This window comes from Pleurodeles waltl, chromosome 6 (genome assembly GCF_031143425.1).
Source record: "Pleurodeles waltl isolate 20211129_DDA chromosome 6, aPleWal1.hap1.20221129, whole genome shotgun sequence".
Lineage (NCBI taxonomy): Eukaryota > Metazoa > Chordata > Amphibia > Caudata > Salamandridae > Pleurodeles > Pleurodeles waltl.
In genome coordinates, this window is record NC_090445.1 from 1,575,310,118 (window position 1) to 1,575,333,203 (window position 23,086).

The 23,086-nt window shown below is 48.0% G+C and overlaps 1 protein-coding gene across 1 annotated transcript in view; it reads left to right on the forward strand.

The window, feature by feature from the left end:
• The first annotated feature begins 305 nt into the window (after positions 1 to 305).
• The window catches only part of LOC138301157 (uncharacterized protein PF3D7_1120000-like), a 47,881-nt gene continuing 25,100 nt past the window's right edge, over positions 306 to 23,086 (forward strand). The window contains exon 1 of the mRNA XM_069241337.1: positions 306 to 588. Within this exon, the coding sequence (XP_069097438.1) occupies positions 500 to 588 (89 nt within the window). The 5' untranslated portion in view covers positions 306 to 499. The remainder of the gene's footprint in view (positions 589 to 23,086) is intronic.

The window sequence follows — 23,086 nt, forward strand, 5'->3', positions numbered from 1 at the left end:
CTTTGACAAGCTTGGACGCGTATTTTCAATCTGCAAAAGCTGCAATAAAACTATTAAAAATACACGCCATTGCACGATTTGCACCATGGCTGGATAGTGAAAGACAGCCCTAATACTTGGGGTCCAGTGGGCCCACAAACCCCTGGCCCAATGCTCACTGTGATGTTTCATGAAGTTGTCGTATTGCCAGAGCACGTTTTTTGTGGTGTTTAGTAAACACTCCTTCCACTCACAAGTCTGTGCACGCGGTTAAAGGGTTACACTTCAGTTTCGTTTTTCCTTCTCTGAAAGTTTCGTTTCGCTGTTTGTGCGCATTGCATTGTGCTCTCGAAGACGAGCCCTCAGTTCCCCGTCACAGTTCCGACTCAAACTTTTAAGAAAGAGCCGCCTTGTTCTCTCCTCAGGCACCTGCGACTATTCAACGACGGTGGAGCTTTGATTCTTAACAAAGACATTTTTTCGCTACAATTTTATATTTTCCCTGGAGTTAATTAAGACAATGGGCAGCATGACCGACATCCTGAGAGTTGTGGGGGAGCATGGGTGTGTCATCGAGCACATTAAAGGCTACCTGGAGCAGCACCACAGGTGAGTCGGGCGCTGGAATATCTGGCTCCTCGTCACAGAGGGGCGCTGGGATAGCAGTCACGTGGGAGCTCTCTTTGGCATCAGTTACAGAAAGGCCTAGAGTAGAGGTGGAGCGACGAACAGATTACCAGGGAGAGCCTGGGCCGAGCCAGACCTTGGCTTCTCTACAAGAGCCCCAACGCAAGCAGACCCCTAAAAATTTTGACATTTAAATAGTGAAGTCTATTGTAGAGTGTTCCCTACGTCTGGACTAGATTCTTATTATATATAAATATTATTATAGTCCTGTTAAATCAAACACAAAGTGCTACACCGCTCATCTTGCACTCACATATTTGAAGATGCTTTCCTATGTGGTACTAAGGAAAAAAAGGAGGCTCAATGAAATGAAATATTTGCCTAGTATCACACAGTTTGATCAAGTGAAGAAGCCGAAATTGATCCCATGTTTTATGATTCCACATTGTGCAATTCAGCCACTAAGTGGGTATCGATTTCTCGCTCCTGTTTTAGATCCATGATATCATTCTTTAGACCCTATACACAAAATGCATTTATTTTGTAGTAGATTTAGTAGTACTACAATAGTACTGCTAAATTACTACAGCTATTTGCTGTCATATTTGTCCAGGGATTAGTATCGCCTGCTTGCAGGAAACACACTTGGTGGATGAGGAAGCACACAAATAAAAAAAAAATGGAGGGGACAGTTGTTCTCTAAGTACTCCACTTATGCTAGAGGCTTGGCTATTTTGGTGGCACCGGGAGTCCATTTTAAGTTAACCTACTCAAAAGGTGATCACAGTGGGAGGTATGTCCTGGTGCAGGGAATGATAGATGGCACGGAGATCTGTATTCTAAATGTGTATGATCCTAAAGTGGAAGACAGAGATTTTTATGAGTGCATGCAAACACTATTGACGAAGGCTATGGATGTATGGTTGCTGTGGGTTGGTGACCCCCAGGCCCTCCACCATACCTGGTATGACGGACGCATTGTGACTCGCCATACACAGTTTGGGGTGTAAGACATATGGAAGGAAAAGAACCTGAACCAAGAGGGAATACTGTTGTCACTCTATCACCAGCAGCGACCTGTCCAAACAGGCTGAGGGGCCACACACCCCTACCTTTTTCCTGACCTGAAGAGTATCTGTCAGGTTGAACAAAAGTCAGCCTGACAGGCACTCTGTCTTGTTCAGGTCAGGCAGCCAGGAGTTGGACATGGGCTAAATGCGCAGACTCCTGGCTGCCTGAGCTTTGGACCTGGGTGCTTCAGTTTTAAGCCCTGAAGCACCCAGTGCCTAGTGTCAATCAGTGACACCTAATCACAGAGTGGGATGGGGTCAGCAGTCTCACTGACCCCATCCTACTCTGTGACAAATTGGGACTGCTTCCTTCCCTCATTGGCTAACCTTCATTTAGCCAATGGTGAAAGCAGCAGCCCCAATCCTCCTGGGACCTCCGAGGCTTCCCTGTCAGAGCTGCTGAGGTAAGTTTTTTTTTAAATGTTTGGTACGTGTGTGCTTGTATGAATGTATGTGTATTTGTTAGTGAGTGTTGTGAATGGGTGGGTGAGTGAGTGTGTGAATGGAGGGGTGCGAGTGAGGTGTATGTGTGCGTTTGTAACCTACCCCCTCTCCCGGCCCCTCCCACTTAAAATTACTGGCCGCCACTGTCTATCACACATGGCACATATAGTAGATTAGACTGTGCGTTGGGGACTGCAGAACTGAGTGAAGATGTGCAATCGGCTTCATAGTTGGGCCGATATTTGTCAGATCACTTGCCTTTAATGTTAGTGTTGGGCAGCACCAACATGCAAAGCGGGGCCCTTTGCTAGAGGTTGCCAACAACCTTTGCTGCACAGTTGGCAGAACTTGTCCTGAAAGTGTTCAGGGAGGCATGGGGAAAGGGGTCAAATAGAACCCTCACCATGCTCAATGTAGATGCAAAGGTATTGTGCAAACTCTTGGCGGAGCATCTGCATGGGGTGGTGGGGACACTGGTGTACGGTGACCAGTGTGGCTTCATGCCCGGCAGCAGCACCGCCATGAATTTGAGGCAGCTTGCACATGCTTTGCACTCAGTAGCGCACTCCTGTGGGGAATTTGTATTGGAACCAGTAGATATTACAAAAGCGTTTGACGCACTCGACTGGTCTTACTTGATGCAGGTTCTGCGACGGGTGGGGTTCGGGCCTAACTTCTGTACCTGGATGGGGCTTATGTACAAAGTTCTTAGAGCTAGAGTGCGCAATGGTGGGATAGTATCTGAAGAATGGGAGGTACAAGGAGGAATGCAGCATAGTTCCCTGCTATCCCCGTTGTTGTTTGCCTTGGCACTTGAGCCTTTGGCTGCCAAGCTTCACAGGGACATGGCTGCCTTTGGGATCACACTCAGGAACATGGTTCATCTGATATCTCTGTACGCAGATGACGTGCTTTTTTATTTACAGCAACCTGAGGATGCTGTGTGGCTCCCGTTGTCACACTTGGAAGATGTTGGAATGGTGACGGTGTGTGAATTAATCAAAACAAGTAATTTCCCTGAAGGTGACCTACCTCAGCTGGAGCTGCGGTGGGAAGCACACACCCTCAGACATTTAGACATTAAGGTTGCCTACACCCTGGAGGGGCAGCACCGTTATAATGTTTAACCGCTGCTGAGTGGGTTGACAAGTTAGACCCAGTTCTGGAACACATTTCCCCTATTGGTTGTGGGGAGGATAGCCCTGGCAAACATGGTATTCCTGCTCCAATGCCTTTATATAGTTCAGAACTTGTAGTGCATGTTGCCACATGACTTCTTTAGGACTCTAGACAGCCTCTTGTTCCCACTGGTATGGTAAGGGAGAAGTAGAGTGGCACTACTGCTACTTAAATTGGATTTGAAGGTGGATGGCATAGGACTAACCTATCTCGAGCTTTATTACTATGCCACCAAATTGCAACATGCAGCGCACTGGGTCATGGAGGAAGATAACAGGGAACAAATGCCTGCCGAGGGGCACCTGTGGTGCCTTTCTACTGATGGAGTTACTTATGAGAGGGTCAAGGGTGGCGAGTCACCTCACATGAATGGTTCATCAGTTCGCAGAGATCTGGGAGAGAATGATTCGTAGAGTGGTGAAGAAACACCTCTTTGCTGAGGAGCTGGTCATGTGGGTACTGATACCATGTAGTAATATCAGCACAGATATATTGATTACGCAGTGGAGGGAGGAGGGATGCAAAATGTTGGGAGACCTATACCGTGGGTAGCGGTTCCTTACATTTTGCGAAGGCTAGAAAGGCTTGCTCTCTAGGGGGTGGTCTGTTCATCCAATATGTAAAGATAGCAAACACAGCAAGGGAAATCTGGACAGGATTCCCAGATACACCACAGTAGACAGAGACATTACTGGTACTGCCGAGACTAGTGCAACATCTTGTGTTCTCATTCTATAGGGCACTTAAGTGTGACAGAGTGAGGGTCAACCCCAGGGCCCACTAGGCCTGGGGGAGGGGTACCATGAAGCCCGCTGTCAGATTGAGAGTGGTGGATGGCCGGTGCACTGGTGAGAAAGGTCTCGTAATACTTTCTTGAAACTGACACATTTCAACTATGCCCACCAGATGCACTTCACCCCTTTCAAACTCTGTAAAGTGTACATGGACAGAGATGCCGAATGCCTGAGGTGTGGGATGGATTGTGCCTACTTCTTACATATGGCCTGGACATATCCCAGGGTGCGCGCATTTGGGGCAGCAGTGCTCCAACAACTGAGCACGGTAACTGGCATAACCGTAGATGAGGGGCTGTTACACTGTCTCCTGGGGGGGGCGAAGTAAAGTAGCCCAAAGAGGAGAAAATGCTTTGGAAAACACATAAACTTACCTGACTCCTAAGTCCCTGCAGCATCGCTGGTCTTTAGGCTGCACTGCAGGCACAGGCTCCCAGCCTGCCCTGCGGCCAATCCTAATGCTGTTCTCATGCTTCCAGCAGCATGAGAGTAGCATAACGATTGGCTGGAGCGCCCTGACTTGGAGCTCCCAGACAGACCGGGAACCTGTACCTGCTCTCTCCAACCCAGCAACACAGTGCCTGGTTGGAGAGAGCTCAGTGTGCATGTGTGTTTGGCCGCCCTGAGACTCATGCTCGTCATCCCCATGAGAATCATAAAATCATGCTCGTCATCCCCATGGCCCAGACCCTTTAAAAATAAAACAATACTAAACATTGTTTATTACTGTTTTGTTTTCAAAGTTTTGCAGCTGCTGGCGGGGGGGGCGATGTTCCTCCGCCATAGTTGAGGAACCGCCGCTGAGGACACGATGGAGTGGGCATTTGTAGAAGAGGTACACATGAAAGCCAGCTGGCGGGGTGAAGAGATGCAGGACTACTTGAAACATGAGCAACGCTGCTGACGGCATTTCAGGATACAAATGAGGAGGAGCATCCATAGAGTGCCCACAAATGATCGATTGAATCCCCTAGTGCTACACCTAGGACACCCCATGAGGAAGGGGTAGAGGATGGACAGAGTAATGGAGTGAGCTGGGACGACAGAGGCGGGGACTATGACATTAACTAATGGAGCAGAACGCTGTGTCAGGGAACCCTGATATATCCACAAATACAATGAAATAATGAAGACTATGATACACCTATAAGGGGGTAGGTAGGAGAACTCTGACCCAGCACTGTCAATTGGGGTAATATATAAGTGACACAAAAGGATGGTGGACGGTGTTGAAACTTTTCAAACACTCACCCCCAGTCACAGAGCTGTGTTTAATCCAATGTTCTTTTGCTCACCATGCCACCTCAGTTTGAACCCAGCCATATGCAAATCAATCTTTACCTTTTTTTTAATGCCATACATGGCACAGGGTGTAATGGCCATGCCCAGGGGACCCTTGTCCCCTGTGCTGGCCATTGGGGTGTTGGGCATGACTCCTGCCTTTCCCATGCAGGAGTCATGAGGCATGGTAGGTTTAGCGCCATAAAATGACGCTAATCTGGTCATCTTTTATACTCTAACCAGCCTAGCGTCATGTTTTGTTGCTAAACACCCATCTCCCATACCGCCACCCCCACCTGGCTAACGTCAGTTTTTTTTTGCGCTAGCCCACCCTTTGCGACGGATTGCGCCATTCCATTAATATGGCAGCTGGCGCTATACTTTTTGACGCAAACTTGCGTTAGCGCAGGTTTGCATCAAAACGTATAAATCTGGGCCTGAGTACTTTACTAACCAGTACTAAAGTGCATGTGCTTCTCCCCAAAACATGGTAACATTGGTGTATCCACAATTGGCATAATTAATTTACTTGTAAGTCCTTTGTAAAGTGATATACTGTATATCCATCTATTTTAGAAATGCCACTTTTAGAAGGTGGCCATTTCTCTTCCCTCACTGTCCTGTGTGCCTATAGCTTATCTTCAATACATGTCTGGGCTGTGCTGGTGACAGCTACACTTGTGCATTGCCTTTAGACACCTACAACACAGGATACGCAACTGCATCTGCATTCATCTGCATACTTATGGGTGTTCCTGGGGAGGAGGTTATGGAGGACTCCCACTTATATTTCAAAGGGTAGTGGCCAACACCCACACAAAGAGACTGAATACCCCACTCCCCACTGATAGTCTGGAGCCTTGGCTGAGCTGAAAGGGGGACCTGTGCACTTCACAGAAACCTTTTGAAGTCACCCCTCACATCAAAGGCACTTTTTAGTATAAGTACTGAGTCTCTGACCCACTAAAATCAGTACACTTCTGGAATCAAGAAAACTCTGCTGGAGTAAAGACTGCTGTGCTGGAGGGTCGCCAGTTTGCTGTGCCTGACAGTTTCAAGGAACTGCTGTTCTGCCTTGCTGAGCTGCCTGGTGCCTGCTGCTCTCTGCCCTGCAACCCAGGAATCAACAATCACCCCCAGAGTGACCCCAAGGGCTTGCCCCTGGTTCTACTAAAGATGTCCAGAACATCAAAGACCTCCAGAGCGGCTTCATTTCGGAGCGGCTTTATTGCACATTACCATCCGTTTCATCAAGACTTCGAAGCAGCTTCATTGCAGCCCGCTGCCCATTTCATCAAGACTTCGGAGCAGGTTCATTGCAGCCCGCCGCCTTTCTCATCAAGACTTCCGAGCGGCTTTGTTGTACCCTGCCACCTGTTTCCTCGAGACTTCGGAGTGGCTTTGTTGCAGCCCCCCACCCGTGTTGCCAAGTGAAAGAGATGCGCTAGACATCTTTCCCAGCTGGTGAGTTGCCTTGGGCGCAACCCTGCTTCCTTCCCCTGCACCGGCCCTACTCAAGATCACCTCGCTCATAACCTGCGGCTGCGCCTGTGCATTCCTGGACAGCAGAGGCCTAAGCAGCCTCAGAGCTTCCGCTGCACTGTCTGGATTAGGAAGGCAAACACCCTGTATTCCATACCCAGGCCGGTCCCGAACTGCCCCAACTAGTCTTCACTGCGCTCCTCACAGAAGAACACTCATACTCTTATAAAATATCTTAAAGGCTCTAAAAGGAGTCCCGTAAAAAGTGCGTTTATTCTTAATACCTTTTTAAAAGTTAATAGTCATTGGATTTTTGTTGTTTTGGTCTCAGTCAATTCAGATAAATAATCTCTATTTTTAATACACCTGTGTGGAGTCCTTTTTGTGGTGATTCATTGTGATTGTTGTATGTGTGTTGTACAAATACTTTACACATTACCTTCTAAGTTAAGCCTGCTTGCTCAGTGACAAGCTACCTGAGAGGGAATGCAGGTTAATTTAGGTCATATATTTAACTTACCCTGACTAGGACTGTGGTCCCAATCTGGACAGGGTGCATACCGCTGCTAACTAGAGACCAGTTTCTGACAGGGAGGGACATGCAACCATCCACTCACAAAAGAGTAAGCCTGTTCCTATTCACAAACTGCACTTTGAAAGTTACTTCAGCCGAAAAGGACTTAAAACAGTAATAAATGTACTCCATCTCAGAGCTGGAGTAAGTCTAGCACCACACATGAGCAACCACTATTAAATATAGACATAGCAAAACAGCAAATAATGGAGGGTGCCACTTAAAAGCCAGTAACAAAAATTGTTAAAATAAATTATTTAAAATTACTAAAAATATAAATAAATGTAAAGTAATGTAAAACAATCATATAACAATAAAACATATTCTGTTTTATTTGAAATCATTTCAATAACTTTATGAATGAAATAACGAATGTTACTTTATTAAATTAGATCACTTTTCATGAATTCCACCCATCACTCTGAATAATTATTAATACCAAATAAAAATATAATTTGTTAGCTTTAGCTGGTGATCTGTTGCTTAATTTCAAATTCAGTAAAATATATTTTTTAATGATTTTCCACAATAATGGAATTTACATTTAAAATTGAGTTACTAATAATGTAGGATTTTTTTGTTTTTTTTCTCTACCTTTAAAATAAGTATCTAAAATTAATTTACAATTATATTTTTAATAAAGATATTTTTCGTATTTTGTAATATTTAATTAAGAAAACAATATTTAATTTTGAAATAAGTAATTAATATTTATATATTAAATTACATCAACAATATTTTGTTAGCGATGTATTAAAAACATCCCACCTAAATTAAAATGTGTGTATTTATTTATTGTGTATTATAATTAGAAAAAGCTATTGATAAGATTAATTATAGTTAATTAGTTTTCAATTAAAAAGGCCATCAAAATACTGTACTTGATAACATAATATATATTTTTTTAATTATATTTGCATTTTCAACATTAAATTCATCTTACATATATTTTTAAAGTTGAACTGTTCAATTTAGCATTATTCCCTATGGGGTTCCTGCCTCCATCATTTCTTATGTGAGGGTGTTGCAGTATCATTGGTTGGCCATGTCAGGTGCCAGAATTACTGCTGTTCCTTTTTTGGTGGTAGTAATAGTACACTCATAAATTTAGCTCCACCTCCACCCTCAGGCTTTGAAGACTCGTGTGCCTACACTTTTGATAAACTTTACTCTCGATTTTGTGAATCACCCAAAATAGTAAACTTTGTAGTTGTTCAAAAGTGTGAGAGTAAATATACTACTAGCAACTCTAAATGCATAACTTTACCTTTGGAACAGGCCCCTCAGTCTTTAATGTTTGGCCCATGATGTTAGTGCATGGGAACAGGCAGAAACCACACACAGTCTTGACTCATTTTGGGATTGACGGTCCAAGAGGACCTCAAGGTGAGCCAGAGTCAAGCATGTGGCTGAGCCTTCAGTGGCTTGCCCACCTCTAATCTGGAGCTGGGAAGTTCTGTGGGCATCAGGCAGAGTGAGAGGAGCCCTTGATTTGAGAGTCCCAGAGGAGCTAGGGAATATGAGCCACAAAGGGCCAGTGAATATCAGTGATAGGGGGACCTTGGAGACTCTAGTCACAGAGATGCCTGGTCATCAGTCTGAGAGGAGCCCTAGGGCTATCCATCAGAGAGGACCTTGAACAGAGGACATTAGTCACAGAAGGGCATTAGGACTAGGCAGACAAGTCATAAGAAGGGCCAGGAGATCAGCCACATAGATAACTATATGTAACCAAACAGTCCTACCATGCACTGTGCCAACACTAGTATTGACTGTACAAAATCTTTTGGGGGAAAATACCACTCACAACAAAAACCCATGGTGTAAAAGAAGAGGAGAATAATTCCACAGAGACCACCTAATGGCAACAAACAAGCTCAACCTTTGCTGGTTCAACACATGCATACATCAGCTTGAAACCATGTGGTTGTGTCATCAAATGCACTACTGGTCAGCACTGTTTGTGTGGGAAAACCCAATCGTTGCATTTTCCAATGTTCCACCCTGCAGGAAACTGCATTGTTCTTTACCTTGGTTAACTGTGCACTCTATTATATTGAAACTTCACTTGTACTTTTACTGTGAGTTAGTGAACAAATTCTTGCAATTTACAAATTTAGGAACATGGAAACTGCCCTTGACATTTCAACCCGATAAATCCTACTCCGAGGTGAATTTATTTTACACCATATGGAAACTGCCCTTAACCACTTGGTCCATGGACCTATGTGTACTTGATGCACGTTACACAGGCCAAAACTCAATAGTTGACATTTCATGTGCTCCAGAAGAAAACAAATTGGTGCCTGGAATGCTTAAACTAATCGCAGGTATTGGCAATTACTTGGACCATATTCCAGTCCATCTTTTCTTTGCCCACTTTGTCACCTCAGACAAAAATCAGTCATTTGTAAATCAGTGATGGTACTGCTCCAGGTGGAACAGTTCACCCAAACTGCCAGGTCCAGTTCCCACAATACAAGAACGTAAGACACACCAGACTAGTTTTGAGGCATTTGAGCCTTGACAGTAGGATACAGCTTGAGTGCTGCGACACAGAGAACACTGACACCACATCTGGGCATCCACTACCTTGCACTTCATTGTCTTTAGGCCATATGGTGGCTGCCTTTATTTAGAACCTGTTAATCTTATCCAGAGGCAAATTTGTGTTTGACCATATGGAAACTGCCCTTGCTCAATTGGCCCATGGGTCCATGTTTGCATGGTGCATCATGCTTGGTCCATTGTCCCACATCCAGCACTTGATGAGTTATGTGCTCAAGCCTATCTGTAATATTGTTCTTCATTCAGACTCTTTTGTCCTACCAAACACCTATATACTCTGAATATCATCAACCAAGCAAAAAGGTGGTATATAGGAACTGTATCCTTTACAGCTTTCCTCACAATGTTAGGATGTCCACCTCTCATGACTCACATGTCAATCCATCTCCGTTCACTTTTAGGGACATATTTATACTCAATTTGTGCCGAATTTGCGTCATTTGTTTTGACTCAAGTTCGGTGCAAAACTAACTCCATATTTATATTTTGACGTTAGACACGTCTAACGTCAAATTATTGGAGTTTTCACCATTTTTTAGATGCTTGAACCTACCTTGCGTCAATGAGAAGCAAGCTAGGCATTCCCATCTAAAAAATGATGCTAGCCCCATAGCTCCATATCTATCCCCCGTGCTAAACTGACGCAAAGGTGGGAGGAGGGGCTAAATAATAGTGCAAAGCTTGCTTTGCACCATTATTTAACGCCTGGGTCAGACCAGGCGTTAGGGGTCCTGTGGACACATTTCCATGGTTAAACACCATGGAATGGGTCCACAGGTGCCCTCCTCAAGTCCCAGGAACACCCCCACCCACACCAGAGGGACACCAGAGGATGGGGGACCCAATCCCATGTAAGTAGGGTAAGTATAGGTAAGTATGTTTTTTTAAATTAAAGTGCCATTGGGGGCCCAACTTGGGGCCCCTGCATGGCACAGGGTGAAATGGTCATGCCCAGGAGACACTGTACCCTGTGCTAGCCATTGGGGTGGTGGGCATGACTCCTGTCTTTTCTAAGACAGGAGTCATGTGGTATGGATGGTTTTGTGTCAGAAAATGACACTAGACTGGTTATAGGCATTTTGTTTGCCTCTACCAGCCTACCGCCATTTTTTCGTGCAAAACTCCGTTCTCCCATACCGCCACCCCCCACCTGGCTAACGTCATTTTTTTACACTAGCCCACCCCTTGCACTAGCTTGCGCCATTCCATAAATATGGTGCCCGTCTGGCGCTCAGAAATGGCGCAAGCTTGTGCTAAACTTTTTGATGCAAAATTGCATTAGTGCAGTTCTTCATCAAAAAGTATAAATATGCCCCTTAGTGTGCTGTTTTCCATGTGAGTGTCAATTGCCTTCTTGGACATCCTGTAGCACTGTAACATAGCATTGCCTTTGGAGTTGGATTCAAGAGAGTCTTGAGTTCATTTATTTATTTAGACATTTTACATAGACCTTGGTATCATCTTTTGGCTACTTCAAAGCACTGGGGACTTTGACAAAAAGACAGAGAGCCTCATTAGGAGTTTGGCTGTCCCACCAAGGGACTGCCACACTCACGGGGAGGACGCTGCTGCCATAGTGGTGACGTTCCCCCCAAGTGTATTACAATGTTCCCACCAGGCTGACCAGCGGGAACATCGGGAACATTGTTATGACATAGGCCAATATCCTAACACTCCAGCACCCTCTGAATGCACATGGTGCTGGGCAGGGGGGGGCTGTACTGCCCATTACATAGTCGTGGGCAGTGCAGGCCCCCCCCTGTGGCCCTCAGCACTTCCTTTCCACCAGCCTTTTCATTGTGGGCTCCCCACCATGAAAAGGCTGGCGGAAAGAGTGGTTGTAATCAGCCAGGCGATGCTGAGTTCAGCTTCGCCATGGCTGGTTGCAAGCTCAACTGCCGTCATACCATCAGGAACCATATTCCTGGCAGCAATGACGGTCCTTTGGTGGTCCGATCGCCAAAGTTGTAATTTGGTGGTCGGACCGCCAAAGCAGCGGCATTCCGACTGCCACCGTGAGTTTGGCAGGCTCATGAACATCAAACTCATAATGAGGCCCAGAGTCATGTAGCTAAAGAAAAAGTTAGGGTTCAACTAGGTGAGTGAGAACAGTGTTATATATTGAATTGTTGCCTTTGTCTTTAGAGATCAAGTGAAAGTTGTCATGGTACATAGGTCTGTTTTCAGATTTTTCTGAGCTGAATGTGGTCGGGTCCAGTTCTCAGGGTCAGCATGAGATGGCTCCATAATCTTGGACCTTGTGCTCTCAAGGATCTGCCTCCATTTTACTGCCTTTTTTAAGGTTCATTGGATAATTAATTGTATATTTAGAAAGTGAAGGTTTCTAGCTATGCATATTTTGGTGCTAGTTTCTATAAGTATCCTACGCCTGAGTATAGGTATACTTTATGAACAGGTCAGAGGACATTAGGCTTGGCCTTTGTGCTATACAGAAGCTAATGGAGTGCTTTAATATCAGAAATGAAGTGGGTAGGCTTAATAAGGTTTATGCATACTCTGGCAGATTGTTTCTGTAGCCCTTACATTTGCCCCATTTTACTTTTTAAAGGTTTATTGAAAAGTGAATCATCCTTGTGGGGCTGAAAGCCCATGGTGTTATCGCCAAGGGCCCTCTTGCTTCTCATGCTATCAATTTATGATATGATTTCCTGTGTAGGACAATTGTGCCACAAATACTCTAGCAGGGTCTCTGCATAGCTTTTTGTCCATTGTTCCCCAACAGAGACTTGTTTGGAGGTGGACTCCTATCATCATGGCTGACCACTGTCTTCATAACAAAGCCAAGACTTGGCTAATGGTTGGTGGCAGTGCATCTGTAGCTGTTGGACCTGGTCCTTTTTGCAGGGTCATCCCCAATCTTTTAGCCTCCTTCCTCCTATTTTTTCGGACCAGCTTTTGTTGGCTTTAGGACTCTGGGCATTTTACCACTGCTAACCAGTGCTAAAGTGCATATGTCACTGCATTATCTGTGGGTGCCTGCTTGCACTGCCAGTTCAACCTGGCAGGTGTACCGACTTGCCAGGCCTAAACCTTCCCTTTTTATGCATATAAGGCACCCCTAAGGTAGACCCTAGGTAGCCCCATGGGCAGGGTGCAGCGTATTTTAAAGGTGTGACGTGTACTGATGTGTTTACATGTCCTAACACTGAGATACTGCTAAATTCGGTTTTCACTGTTGTAAGGCCTATCTCTCTCATAGGTCAACATGGGGGCTGCCTTTAAATATCTTTAAAGTGGATATTCCCTTTGGGAGAAGATAGAAATGTGGAGTTTACTGTCTCTGAACTCACAATTTAAAAATACATCTTTTAATAAAGTTGGTTTTTAGTTTGAAAGTGCCATTTTTAGAAAGTTTAGTTAAGTTTCTTGCTTAAACCATTCTGTTTGTGGATTCCCTGTCTGGGTCAGTTTGACAGTTGGGCTGTTTGTGAATCCCCTCTAGATAGTGAGGCAAAGGGAGCTGGGATATAGCCTGCATATCCTTATGAGCCATCTGAGCTAGAGTGGGGGAGGAGTGGTCACTTACAGCTGAATGGGCTGTGCCTGCCCTCTTACAATGCAGTCTCTAACCCCCTGGTGTGAGTCTAGAGCCTGGCCTGGGCAAGGCAGGATCTTACAAACAAGAGAGACTTTCCTTGGTTTGCCAACTTCAAAGGCAGAAAGGACGCAAAACCCCTGAAAATCAGGACCATCTCAGACTTCCTCTGCCAGCACCTGGACTCTCTGGTGAGACTCCTGCTCTGCCAACTGGTGCCCTATCCAGTCCCTGGGCTCTTGCGAGGGCAAGCTGGTAGAAAGGACAGAAATCCACGCAAAGACTGCCATGTGGGGACATTTTCGAAGCACCATCCACAACGCGGCTGATAAACAACGCACCGCTGGCCTCGTGGCTGAGATCAATGCTCCACCTGCATCGCGGCTTGACACCGTGCCACCGGATTTAGAATGCAACATCTGTGGGTTTGAAAATATAACGCAAAGCCTGCTCAGACCTGAGGTGCTCATCTGCTCTGATAGTAGTAGCAGCTGTCTATAGTACTCACTGCTCACTCTGGTAGCTTAAGCTCACCTTTTCTTACTGCTCACTCTAATGGCAGCAGGTCAGAAAATTCTTACTGGTCACTTTGACATCAGATGATTGGGGGATTCACATTGGTTTTTCAGAGATAAGCAACAGCTTATCACTCTGATAGTAAAAGCTACAGATGATTCACTCTGCTCACTCTTGTAGCAGGAGTGTAGAGTATTCTCCCAGCTCACTCTTGTAGCAGGAGCTGGGAGCATTCTACCAGCTAACTCTTGTAGCAGGAGCTTGAATGATTCTCCCAGCTTACTCTTGTAGCAGGAGCTGAGAGGATTCTCCCAGCTCACTCTTGTAGAGCTGGGAGGGTTCTCCCAAATGACTCTTGTAGCAGGAACTTTGATGACTCTCACAGCTAACTCTTGTAGCAGGAGCTTTTCAGGATTCTCCCAGCTCACCCTTGTAGCAGGAGCTGGGAGAATTCTTCCAGCTAACTCTTGTAGCAGGAGCTTGGAGGATTCTCCCAGCTCACCCCTTTAGCAGGAGCTTGGAGGATTTTCCCAACTCACTCTAGTAGCAGGAGCTGAGAGGATTCTCCCAGCTAACTCTTGTAGCGGGAGCTTGGACGATTCTTCCAGCTTACTCTTGTAGCAAGAGCTTGGAGGATTCTCCCAAATACCTCTTGTAGCAGGCACTTGGCGGGTTCTCCCAAATACCTCTTGTAGCAGGTACTTGGCGGGTTCTCACTGCTCTCTCTGACAGCAGCAGCTGGAATTAGTTAGCTCTGATGCCAACATCACCAATGATTGTTATTGCTCACTCAGTTAGCAGCAATGGAGGCATTATCACTGATTACTTTGATAGCATCAGCACAGAATATTGTCACTTTTCACTCTGATAGTAGTAGCACTGAATATTCTTGCTTCTCTCTCTGATAGCCACAGGGTATGAGATGCTCAGTGCTCACTCAGATAGCAGCTGCTCCACGAGGTCTCGGTGCACTCTGTGAAAGCACCAGCTCAGAAGATTCTCATTGCTTACTCTGATAGTAGAAGATCTGAGGATTTTATTTCAAGACAGACAGGAGGCTAGTGATATGCATCAAACCTATATTTACTCCTTCTGAGCAGCAAATCATTAAAAGCTTCTAAATAGAACTTTACAACATCACAGTGAAATTAGAATGTTTAGTCCCATAAATACTGCTTGACCTTCATCGCCCTCCTCTTTTGTTTGCTGTTTCTGAGCAGATATTTGAGTTTATGAGGGTGTGTGTGAGATAACTGAATGTGAATTTGGTGGGTCTTTATTGTATGCTGTTGGTTCATACCAAATGTTTGGGTATTGTTGTGGCATGAATTGTAATTTAATATGTTTTTGATGGAATATTTGTTTGCTTTTTAGCATTTGATGTTTTATTAACATGTGGAGGCAGGGAATCGTTTTTCTCATGATTTTTCTGTTTGGTGTATGCATTAATATCTCTTTAAATGCTTTTTAGAACAAACTCCTCACTTCTTGTAAAAAATGGCATTGCGCTTGAGCTCAGAGCTTTAGCTTGAGCATGGGGGCAGAGTGTGTTGTTCATGTGCAAGGGCACAGAGCCCTGTACGGGCACGAGCAGCAGCAGCTGCTATTGTCCTGGGTGCGAGGTGCGGCAAACACTGTGGCCTTACGGCAGCCTGGAGCAAAGTGAGGGGGACGTCGGGACATTGGCCCTCATTATGACCCTGGCGGTCGGTGACAAAGTGGTTGTAATACCGCTAACAGGCTGGTGGTAACTACCACCAAATTATGACCATGGTGGAAAGATGTCCGAAAGACAGCCAATGTACCACACCGACCGCCAGGGCGGAAACAACAGGCACCACGGCGGTAGCCGTCAACAGCCAGGCGGAAGTCAATGTTCCGCCCACCATATTAAGATACAGGAAACTGCCACCTTTTCCGGGGTGATACCAACGACATCAAAAGCTTGGCGGAAACAGCCCTTAGAAGTGAAAGGACTCACCTTTGGAGACACAGGGAAGAACCACGCCGCCATGGAACCCAAACTGCATGCTTTTCCAATGATATTCTACGCTCTGCTCCACCACGAACACCAACGCCGGTGAAGACGACGATGGTGAGTACAGCCACCTAGCACTCAAGGGAAGGTGGGAGGAAAAAGAGAGTGACACACAGACACACAACACACACCCCACACACACACACCATACACTCAACCGTATGCATTACAAAAACAATTTTACCCTGTAACTTAGCAGAATAATGCAAGGACAAAACGATTTCGCCAAAGTGTTTGTAATAAGATCAACACAGTAGAAATAATAAGTTAGGCAAGATAATAGATATATCCATATTCACAGAAAAAGGGACACAGCCCAGTCCTCAATTTGCGTGGGCCACATGGCCACAGGCCAAAGTCCAAGGCCACACATGTCACCTGGTTCAACACGGAGAGAACACTGCAGGGGCATCAGTTGGTAAATATGCAGGCACTTCAGGGGTACGGGGGCACCTCAGCCGGGAGATGTAACAAGACCACTGGTTCTGGAGGGGGCAACATGCCCTGTGCTTGATCCTGGGGAGTGATGGGCCACAGTCTCTCATGTGGGTTTCTTACCCACTGGTTCTGGATGGGGCAACATGCCTTGTGCTTGATCCTGGGGAGTGATGGGCCACAGTCTCTCATGTGGGTGTCTTACCCACTGGTTCTGGACAGGGCAACATGCCCTGTGCTTGGTCCTGGGGAGTGCAAGGTCACAGTCTCTTGAGTGGGTGTCTTCCCCACTGGTTTTGGAGTGGACAGGCCGCACAGCAGCCCATGGAGGCAGGATTACATACCGTCCACTGGCAGTGACGTCTGCACTGTGGTGGTGCTGCTGGTGGGGGAAGGCTCCTGCCCATCCCCTGCACCCTATGACGGCTGCACTGTGGTGGTGCTGCTGGTGTGGGGAGGCTCCTGCCCATCCCCTTCACCCTCAGATGGATGCACAGTGGTGGTGCTGCTGGTGGGGGGAGGCTCCTGCCCATCCCCTGCACCCTCTGATGGTTGCACAGTGGTGGTGCTGCTGGTGGGGGGAGGCTCCTGCTCATCCCCTGCACCCTTGGACGGATGCACAGTGGTGGTGCTGCTGGTGGAGGGAGGCTCCTGCCCATCCCCTGCACCCTTGGACGGATGCACAACCATAGTTGGTGGTGGGGGATCCATCACAGTTCCTGGTCCAAGCTCCTTGCCCTTCCTGCCTGCTGGTGCTGACTCCTTGCTCTTCCTGCCTGCTGGTGCAGGCTCCTTGCTCTTCCTGTCTGCTGGTGCAGGCTCCTTGCTCTTCCTGTCTGCTGGTGCAGGCTCCTTGCTCTTCCTGCCTGCTGGGGCAGACTCCTTGCTTCTTCTACCTGCTGGTGCAGGCTCCTTGGCCTTTAGGGTGGCAGGTGCAGGCTCCTTGCCCTTCTTGCCTGCTGGGCCAGTCTCCTTCCCCTTTAGGCTGGCCGGTGCAGGCTCCTTTCGCCTTCAGTACATGTGGCCTGGATCACTTTCCACCACAAGTGGGTGCGGTTAGGACTGGGCCCGTGGACTGTATGGCTAAGGTGCTTGTCTGGGTTCGTGATACCCTGGTCATACGTGCAGGATGGGGGGTTGGTAGGGAAGAGGTCAATGGTGGATAGGAACAGTTTTTTAGGGACATTTGGGCAGGAAGCTGGAGAAGGAATGGGAGTGGAGGTTGAGGGAGTGGTTGTTGGAGGTGTCTGTCTGCTGGATATGGGTGCAGGTGCATGGGCTGTATGCTGTTGTGAGGTGGATGGCTGTTGGGTGTCTGAGTGCTTGCGTTTGTGAGCCTTAGGAGGAGGGACAGACACAGTGGGAGACAACACAGGGGACATGTGCATGGCTGTTGTGGAGGTGTCTGCCAGTGAGGTGTGTGTTCTGCTTGGTGTGGTGATGATGCTGGTAGTGGATATTGATGTAGTGCATGCAGGTGTGAGTGTAGACGTGGCTGGGAAGGAGGTGGCAGATGGTGAGGAGGGGGAGACAGTGGAAACAGTTGATGTTGTTGTGTCTGCAACTGGATGATGTTTGTGTGAATGCCTGTGGGATGAAGTGTGGTGCTTGTGTTTGCCTGTGACACTTTTGGGTGTTGTCTTGTGTGCATGCTTGTCTGGCTGTGTGCTTGGGATGGGTTGGGGTTCAGAGGAATGGGAGTGGGCAGTGGAAGTTGGAGGGAGGATGGTAGAAACAGGGACAATGTCTGCCATCAGAGAGGAGGCCAGAGCCTGAATCGATCTCTGTTGGGCCAGTGTGAATGCCCTCCAGGAATGCATTAGATTGTTGCATCTGGGCTGCCAGCCCCTGGATGGCATTCACAATTATTACTACCCTAAAGAGATGGATCTCATGAGGTCAATAGCCTCCTCACTCAGGGCAGCAGAGCTAACTGGGGGAGGGCAGGGTCTGAGGTGCCGGGGTGAAGGAGATGCCCACCCTCCTGGGTGAGCGGGCACAGGCAACTCGCTGAGGGGCTGCTGGGAAGGTGGTGCTGGTGTGGGGGTGGCGGCTGTACCTGGGGTGGTCACAGAAGTGTCCACCACCACCAGGGAGCTTCCATCGGAGGAAGTACCTGTGTCTGAACTGTCTCTGCTGTGGTGCTCCCCTCACCCTCCGTCCCACTGGTGCCCTTTGCATCGGTGGACTCTGCCTCCTGGGTCCTGTGGGATGCAGCTCCCTCAGTCGCCGGTGCCTCTGCTCCTCCGCCAGATGATGCTAATGCACATAAAGACAGGATGACAAAACAAAAAAGGGAGGGAAAGAGACAAAGGATACACTGGGTCAGTGGCTACACCAACACCACTGTTGGGGTACACAGCACCCTCACACACAGGCAACAGGCCTACACAATATGCATTGCACTACCAGAGAAATAGTTAGTCACCAAGGAATGGGGAGGGGCACACACCACCAAATGCAGCACAACTGGGACCCACGCAGCCCTGACCAGTAGTGGATGCCTACGAGCTACGTAGCAAGATTTTCCCTTCTGAACCCTAGCCACCAGGGGACCTACCCTGCAATGTCAGGCCTGGCCTAGGGGCACCCACTGACACATATACCACATCCGGATACCACCCTACCATGCGTAAGTTGTAATGGTGGGAACTGTACTCACCCCCTTGTGGCTGCTGTGATGCCCTCAAGTGCCATCTAGATCAGGATAGGCCACCACCAGTATGCGGGCCATCCCGGGGGTCAGGGTTCGACGAGCACCCTTTCCTCATTGGGAGGCCATCCCCAGGTGGGCCTCCGCCGCCTTCTGTGCCCAGCGTCTCAGGTCCTCCCAACGTTTGTCAGAGTGGGTGCTCAGCCTGCCATAGACACCCAGGGTCTGCACATCCTTGGCGATGGCACGCCATAAACCCTTCTTTTGATGGGTGCTGACCCACAGAGGCAAAACACACAGGAACCCCTTTCCATCACCATTTACACACACATGGCCCAGCACACAACCTGTTTGCCGCCAAGAGGACATCCACCCACCCCCTTACACGAGGCCTTCACACACAGAACTCCATGCATTCAGGCCACATGCATCATGCTCACAGTGTACTCATCTGTTGGTCTAGAGGCCCATACAGCAGTCCTTACTGGGGTAGGACCCCATACACCAGTCACTCCAACTCCTCCAAAGTGAAGGCTGGTGCCCTTTCCCCGGTCAAACGGGCCATGGCAGGTTCCAGACACAGGTCACAGCACCACATGCAGTGAAGCTCCTCTCCTATGGAAGGTCAGGTTACAAGTGAGAAATCAGATAGAAAATGGCAGTCACGTCCATGGCGGTGCATACCGTCACTGCCGGCGTAGATCACCATTGGCCACTGTAACCCATAGGGCCCAATGTTAGCCAACGAGGAGTTGCATGGCGGTTCCGGGCCGCATCCTGCAACAGCGCACAGTGTCAGTGGAATTAGTTCACTTCCACCTGTCCCTCCACACAGGACAGGTGGATGCCATTTCAAGGGGGGGGCAGGCCCTGGAATAATGCTGCGTCACAGGTGATATTAGCACATACTGGACAAATCACAATGACCCATTACATATATACAGGATATAAAGTACTATTGCTCAGTTTGTGACCCGGTCCTTACTCTTTTGTCCCTTTGATTCCTACCTCTGCGGATGAATAGGAGATGGAGACATACCCCCATGTACAGACCCCTGGTTGACTTGGCAAAACTGGAGGACAGGCACATTATCCTCACCTATAGACTTGACAGGGCCACAATCACAGAGATTTGTGCCCAATTGGAGCCTGGCCTGATATCTGCTGTCCGACACCCCACTGGGATCCCCCCTCTTGTGCAAGTGCTATCTGTACTCCATTTCCTGGCAACTGATTCTTTCCAAGTGACAGTGGGCTTGGCAGCAGGAATGTCACAGCCAATGTTCTCAATAGTGCTGACAAAAATGTTGTCTGCCCTGATGAAACACATGTGCAGCTCCATTGTTTTCCCCCAGGTTGAAGACTTGGCCACAGTGAAGGCTGAGTTTTATGCAATGGGACATATCCCCAACATAATTGGGCCGACTGATGGAACACATATTGCATTTGTCCCCCCCCCACACCAGGCAGAATGAACAGGTGTTCAGGAATCATAAGAGTTTCCACTCTATGAATGTGCAGATGGTGTGCCTTGTGGACCAGTACATCTCCCACATAAATGCTAAGTATCCTGGGTTGGAGCATGATGCCTTTTTCCTAAGCAGTAGCAGCATCCCAAATGTGATGGCCCAGCTACAGAGACACAGGGTGTGGCTAATAGTTGAGCCCTGGTTCCCACCCAGTATATGTTGGTGTATGGGTATGGTGTGGGCCATATAGGATAGTGTGTGGCTAAATATTGTCCTTCAATATTTGCAGGTAACTCTGGTTACCCAAACCTATCATGGCTGCTGACCCCTGTGAGGAATGCCAGGACAAGGGCAGAAGAACGTTATAATGAGGCACATGGGCGAACCAGAATGATAATTGAAAGGACCTTTGGCCTCCTGAAGGCCAGGTTCCGGTGCCTCCATTTAACAGGTGGATCCCTGTGCTACTCACCAAAGAAAGTCTGCCAGATAGTGGTGGCATGCTGCATGCTGCATAACCTGGCCCTCAGACGCCATGTCCCGTTCCTGCAGGAGGAGGAGGTTGGAGATGCCCGTGTGGCAGCAGTAGACCCTGTGGACAGTGAGGATGAGGAGGCAGAGTATGAGAATGACGACAACAGAACATATGTGATCCGACAATACTTCCAATGACACATAGGTAGGACAGTGTTACTTCACATTTCAATTACTTTTGTTTTAATTTGTGTGGCAATGGCATGCTGATATTTTCAACTTCTATGCCCACTTACTGTTCCCTCTGGCAATTAATTTTGCAGATGTTGGTGACCTGACATATACTCCTGGTGTGATCACTACAGCCAGCTACAGGTCAATAACCTATGCACATTCTCTGTACAGTTGATTTGGAATGTTTGTACCTGTTACAATGAATACATATTTGATATACATGAAATACTCCAAAATTGTTTTTTTTTCAAAGGGTGTTTATTGAAGTACTAATATATGGAGGGGCAAGTGCAATGGGATGTGGTGATGATGGAGCAAAGTCCAGGGATTGTTCCAGTCTGTTTGTAGCACAGGTGCATTGTCCAGGGGGACATAGGAAGGGGAGCATTGGCAGATCAAGGTGGACAGGGTGACTGAGTGGGACACAAGGGTGACAATCAGGAGAGTCTCATTTCTTGGCGGGGTTTTTGCAAGTGTCTGTGGCTTCTGTCTGGATCACAGGGAACGTTTGCGGGGTGGTTCACCTTCTGCCGGGGAGGGGTGTTGGTGGCCTGCGAGTCCTGTGGCAGGGCCTCCAGGCCACTAGCAGCAGCTGAAGTGGAAGGCTGTTCAGATGACTGGCTAGTGGCAGGGGCCCGCTGGTGTGAGACTGTCTCCCTCATAATGTTGGCCATGTCTCCCAGCACCCCTGCAATGGAGATCAGGGTGTTGTTAATGGCCTGCAAATCCTCCCTGATCCCCTGGTACTGTCCCTCCTGCACCTACCTATTCTCCTGTACGTTGTCCCGGATGTGGCCCATCGTGTTCTGGGAATGTGGATAGGCTCCCAGGATCTTGGAGAGTGCCTCCTGGAGAGTTGGTTCCCTGGTCCTGTCCACCCCCGGTGCACAGCAGTTCTCCCAGTGTCCGTGTTGGCCTTTGCCTCTCTTCCCTGAACCGTATGCCTACTGACCCCTGGTCCCTGATTGTGTTGGGGGTGAGGTGTGCCCTGGGGTCCCTGTAGAGATGGACACACTGCTGATTGACGTGTCCTGGGGACAGAGGTATGGGTACACTGGGTGGGTGCTGTGGTGGTGATGGGGGAGGCTCTGTGGTGGTGTGCGACTGGGCCTGGGTAACCGGCTGTTCAGTGGTCCCTGATGGGCCAGGTAGGTCATCCAGATCCTGAAGACCAGAGTTGCTGTCATCACTGTGGGCCTCTTCAGTTAAGGGAACTGGATAGTGCTGGCACCTCCTCTCCGCTGACATTGGCTGGGGTACCTGTGGGGATGTAAATGATGTGTTATGGTTTCTGTGTCTGACATACTGTACATCCGTGGCTTCCCCTTTTTGGTTGGATTTGCCCTGGCACCTTTCACTTGTGTATGTTAGTGTATGGTGGGAAAGGTAATTCTCTATAGTGTGCATGCTTTAGTGATAAGTGCCCATGCAGGGCTGGGAGTGGTGTCCATGCATTGGTACAGCATGCAGGGCTTGGCATTGGGATGAGTGAGATGTGATGGTGGGATGTGTGGGAAGTGTAGGAGTGATGGGAGTGAGGGTATGTGATGGCATGCAGGTAGGGGGGTAGTAGTGATAGAGAGTTGACTCCTTTGACTCCGGCCAGGCCCTCAGGATGCAGTATTGCCAAGACTTGCTCCTCCCATGCTGTGAGTTGTGGTGGAGGAGGTTGGGGTCCACCGGCAGTCCTCTGGATCGCGAGCTGGTGTTTTG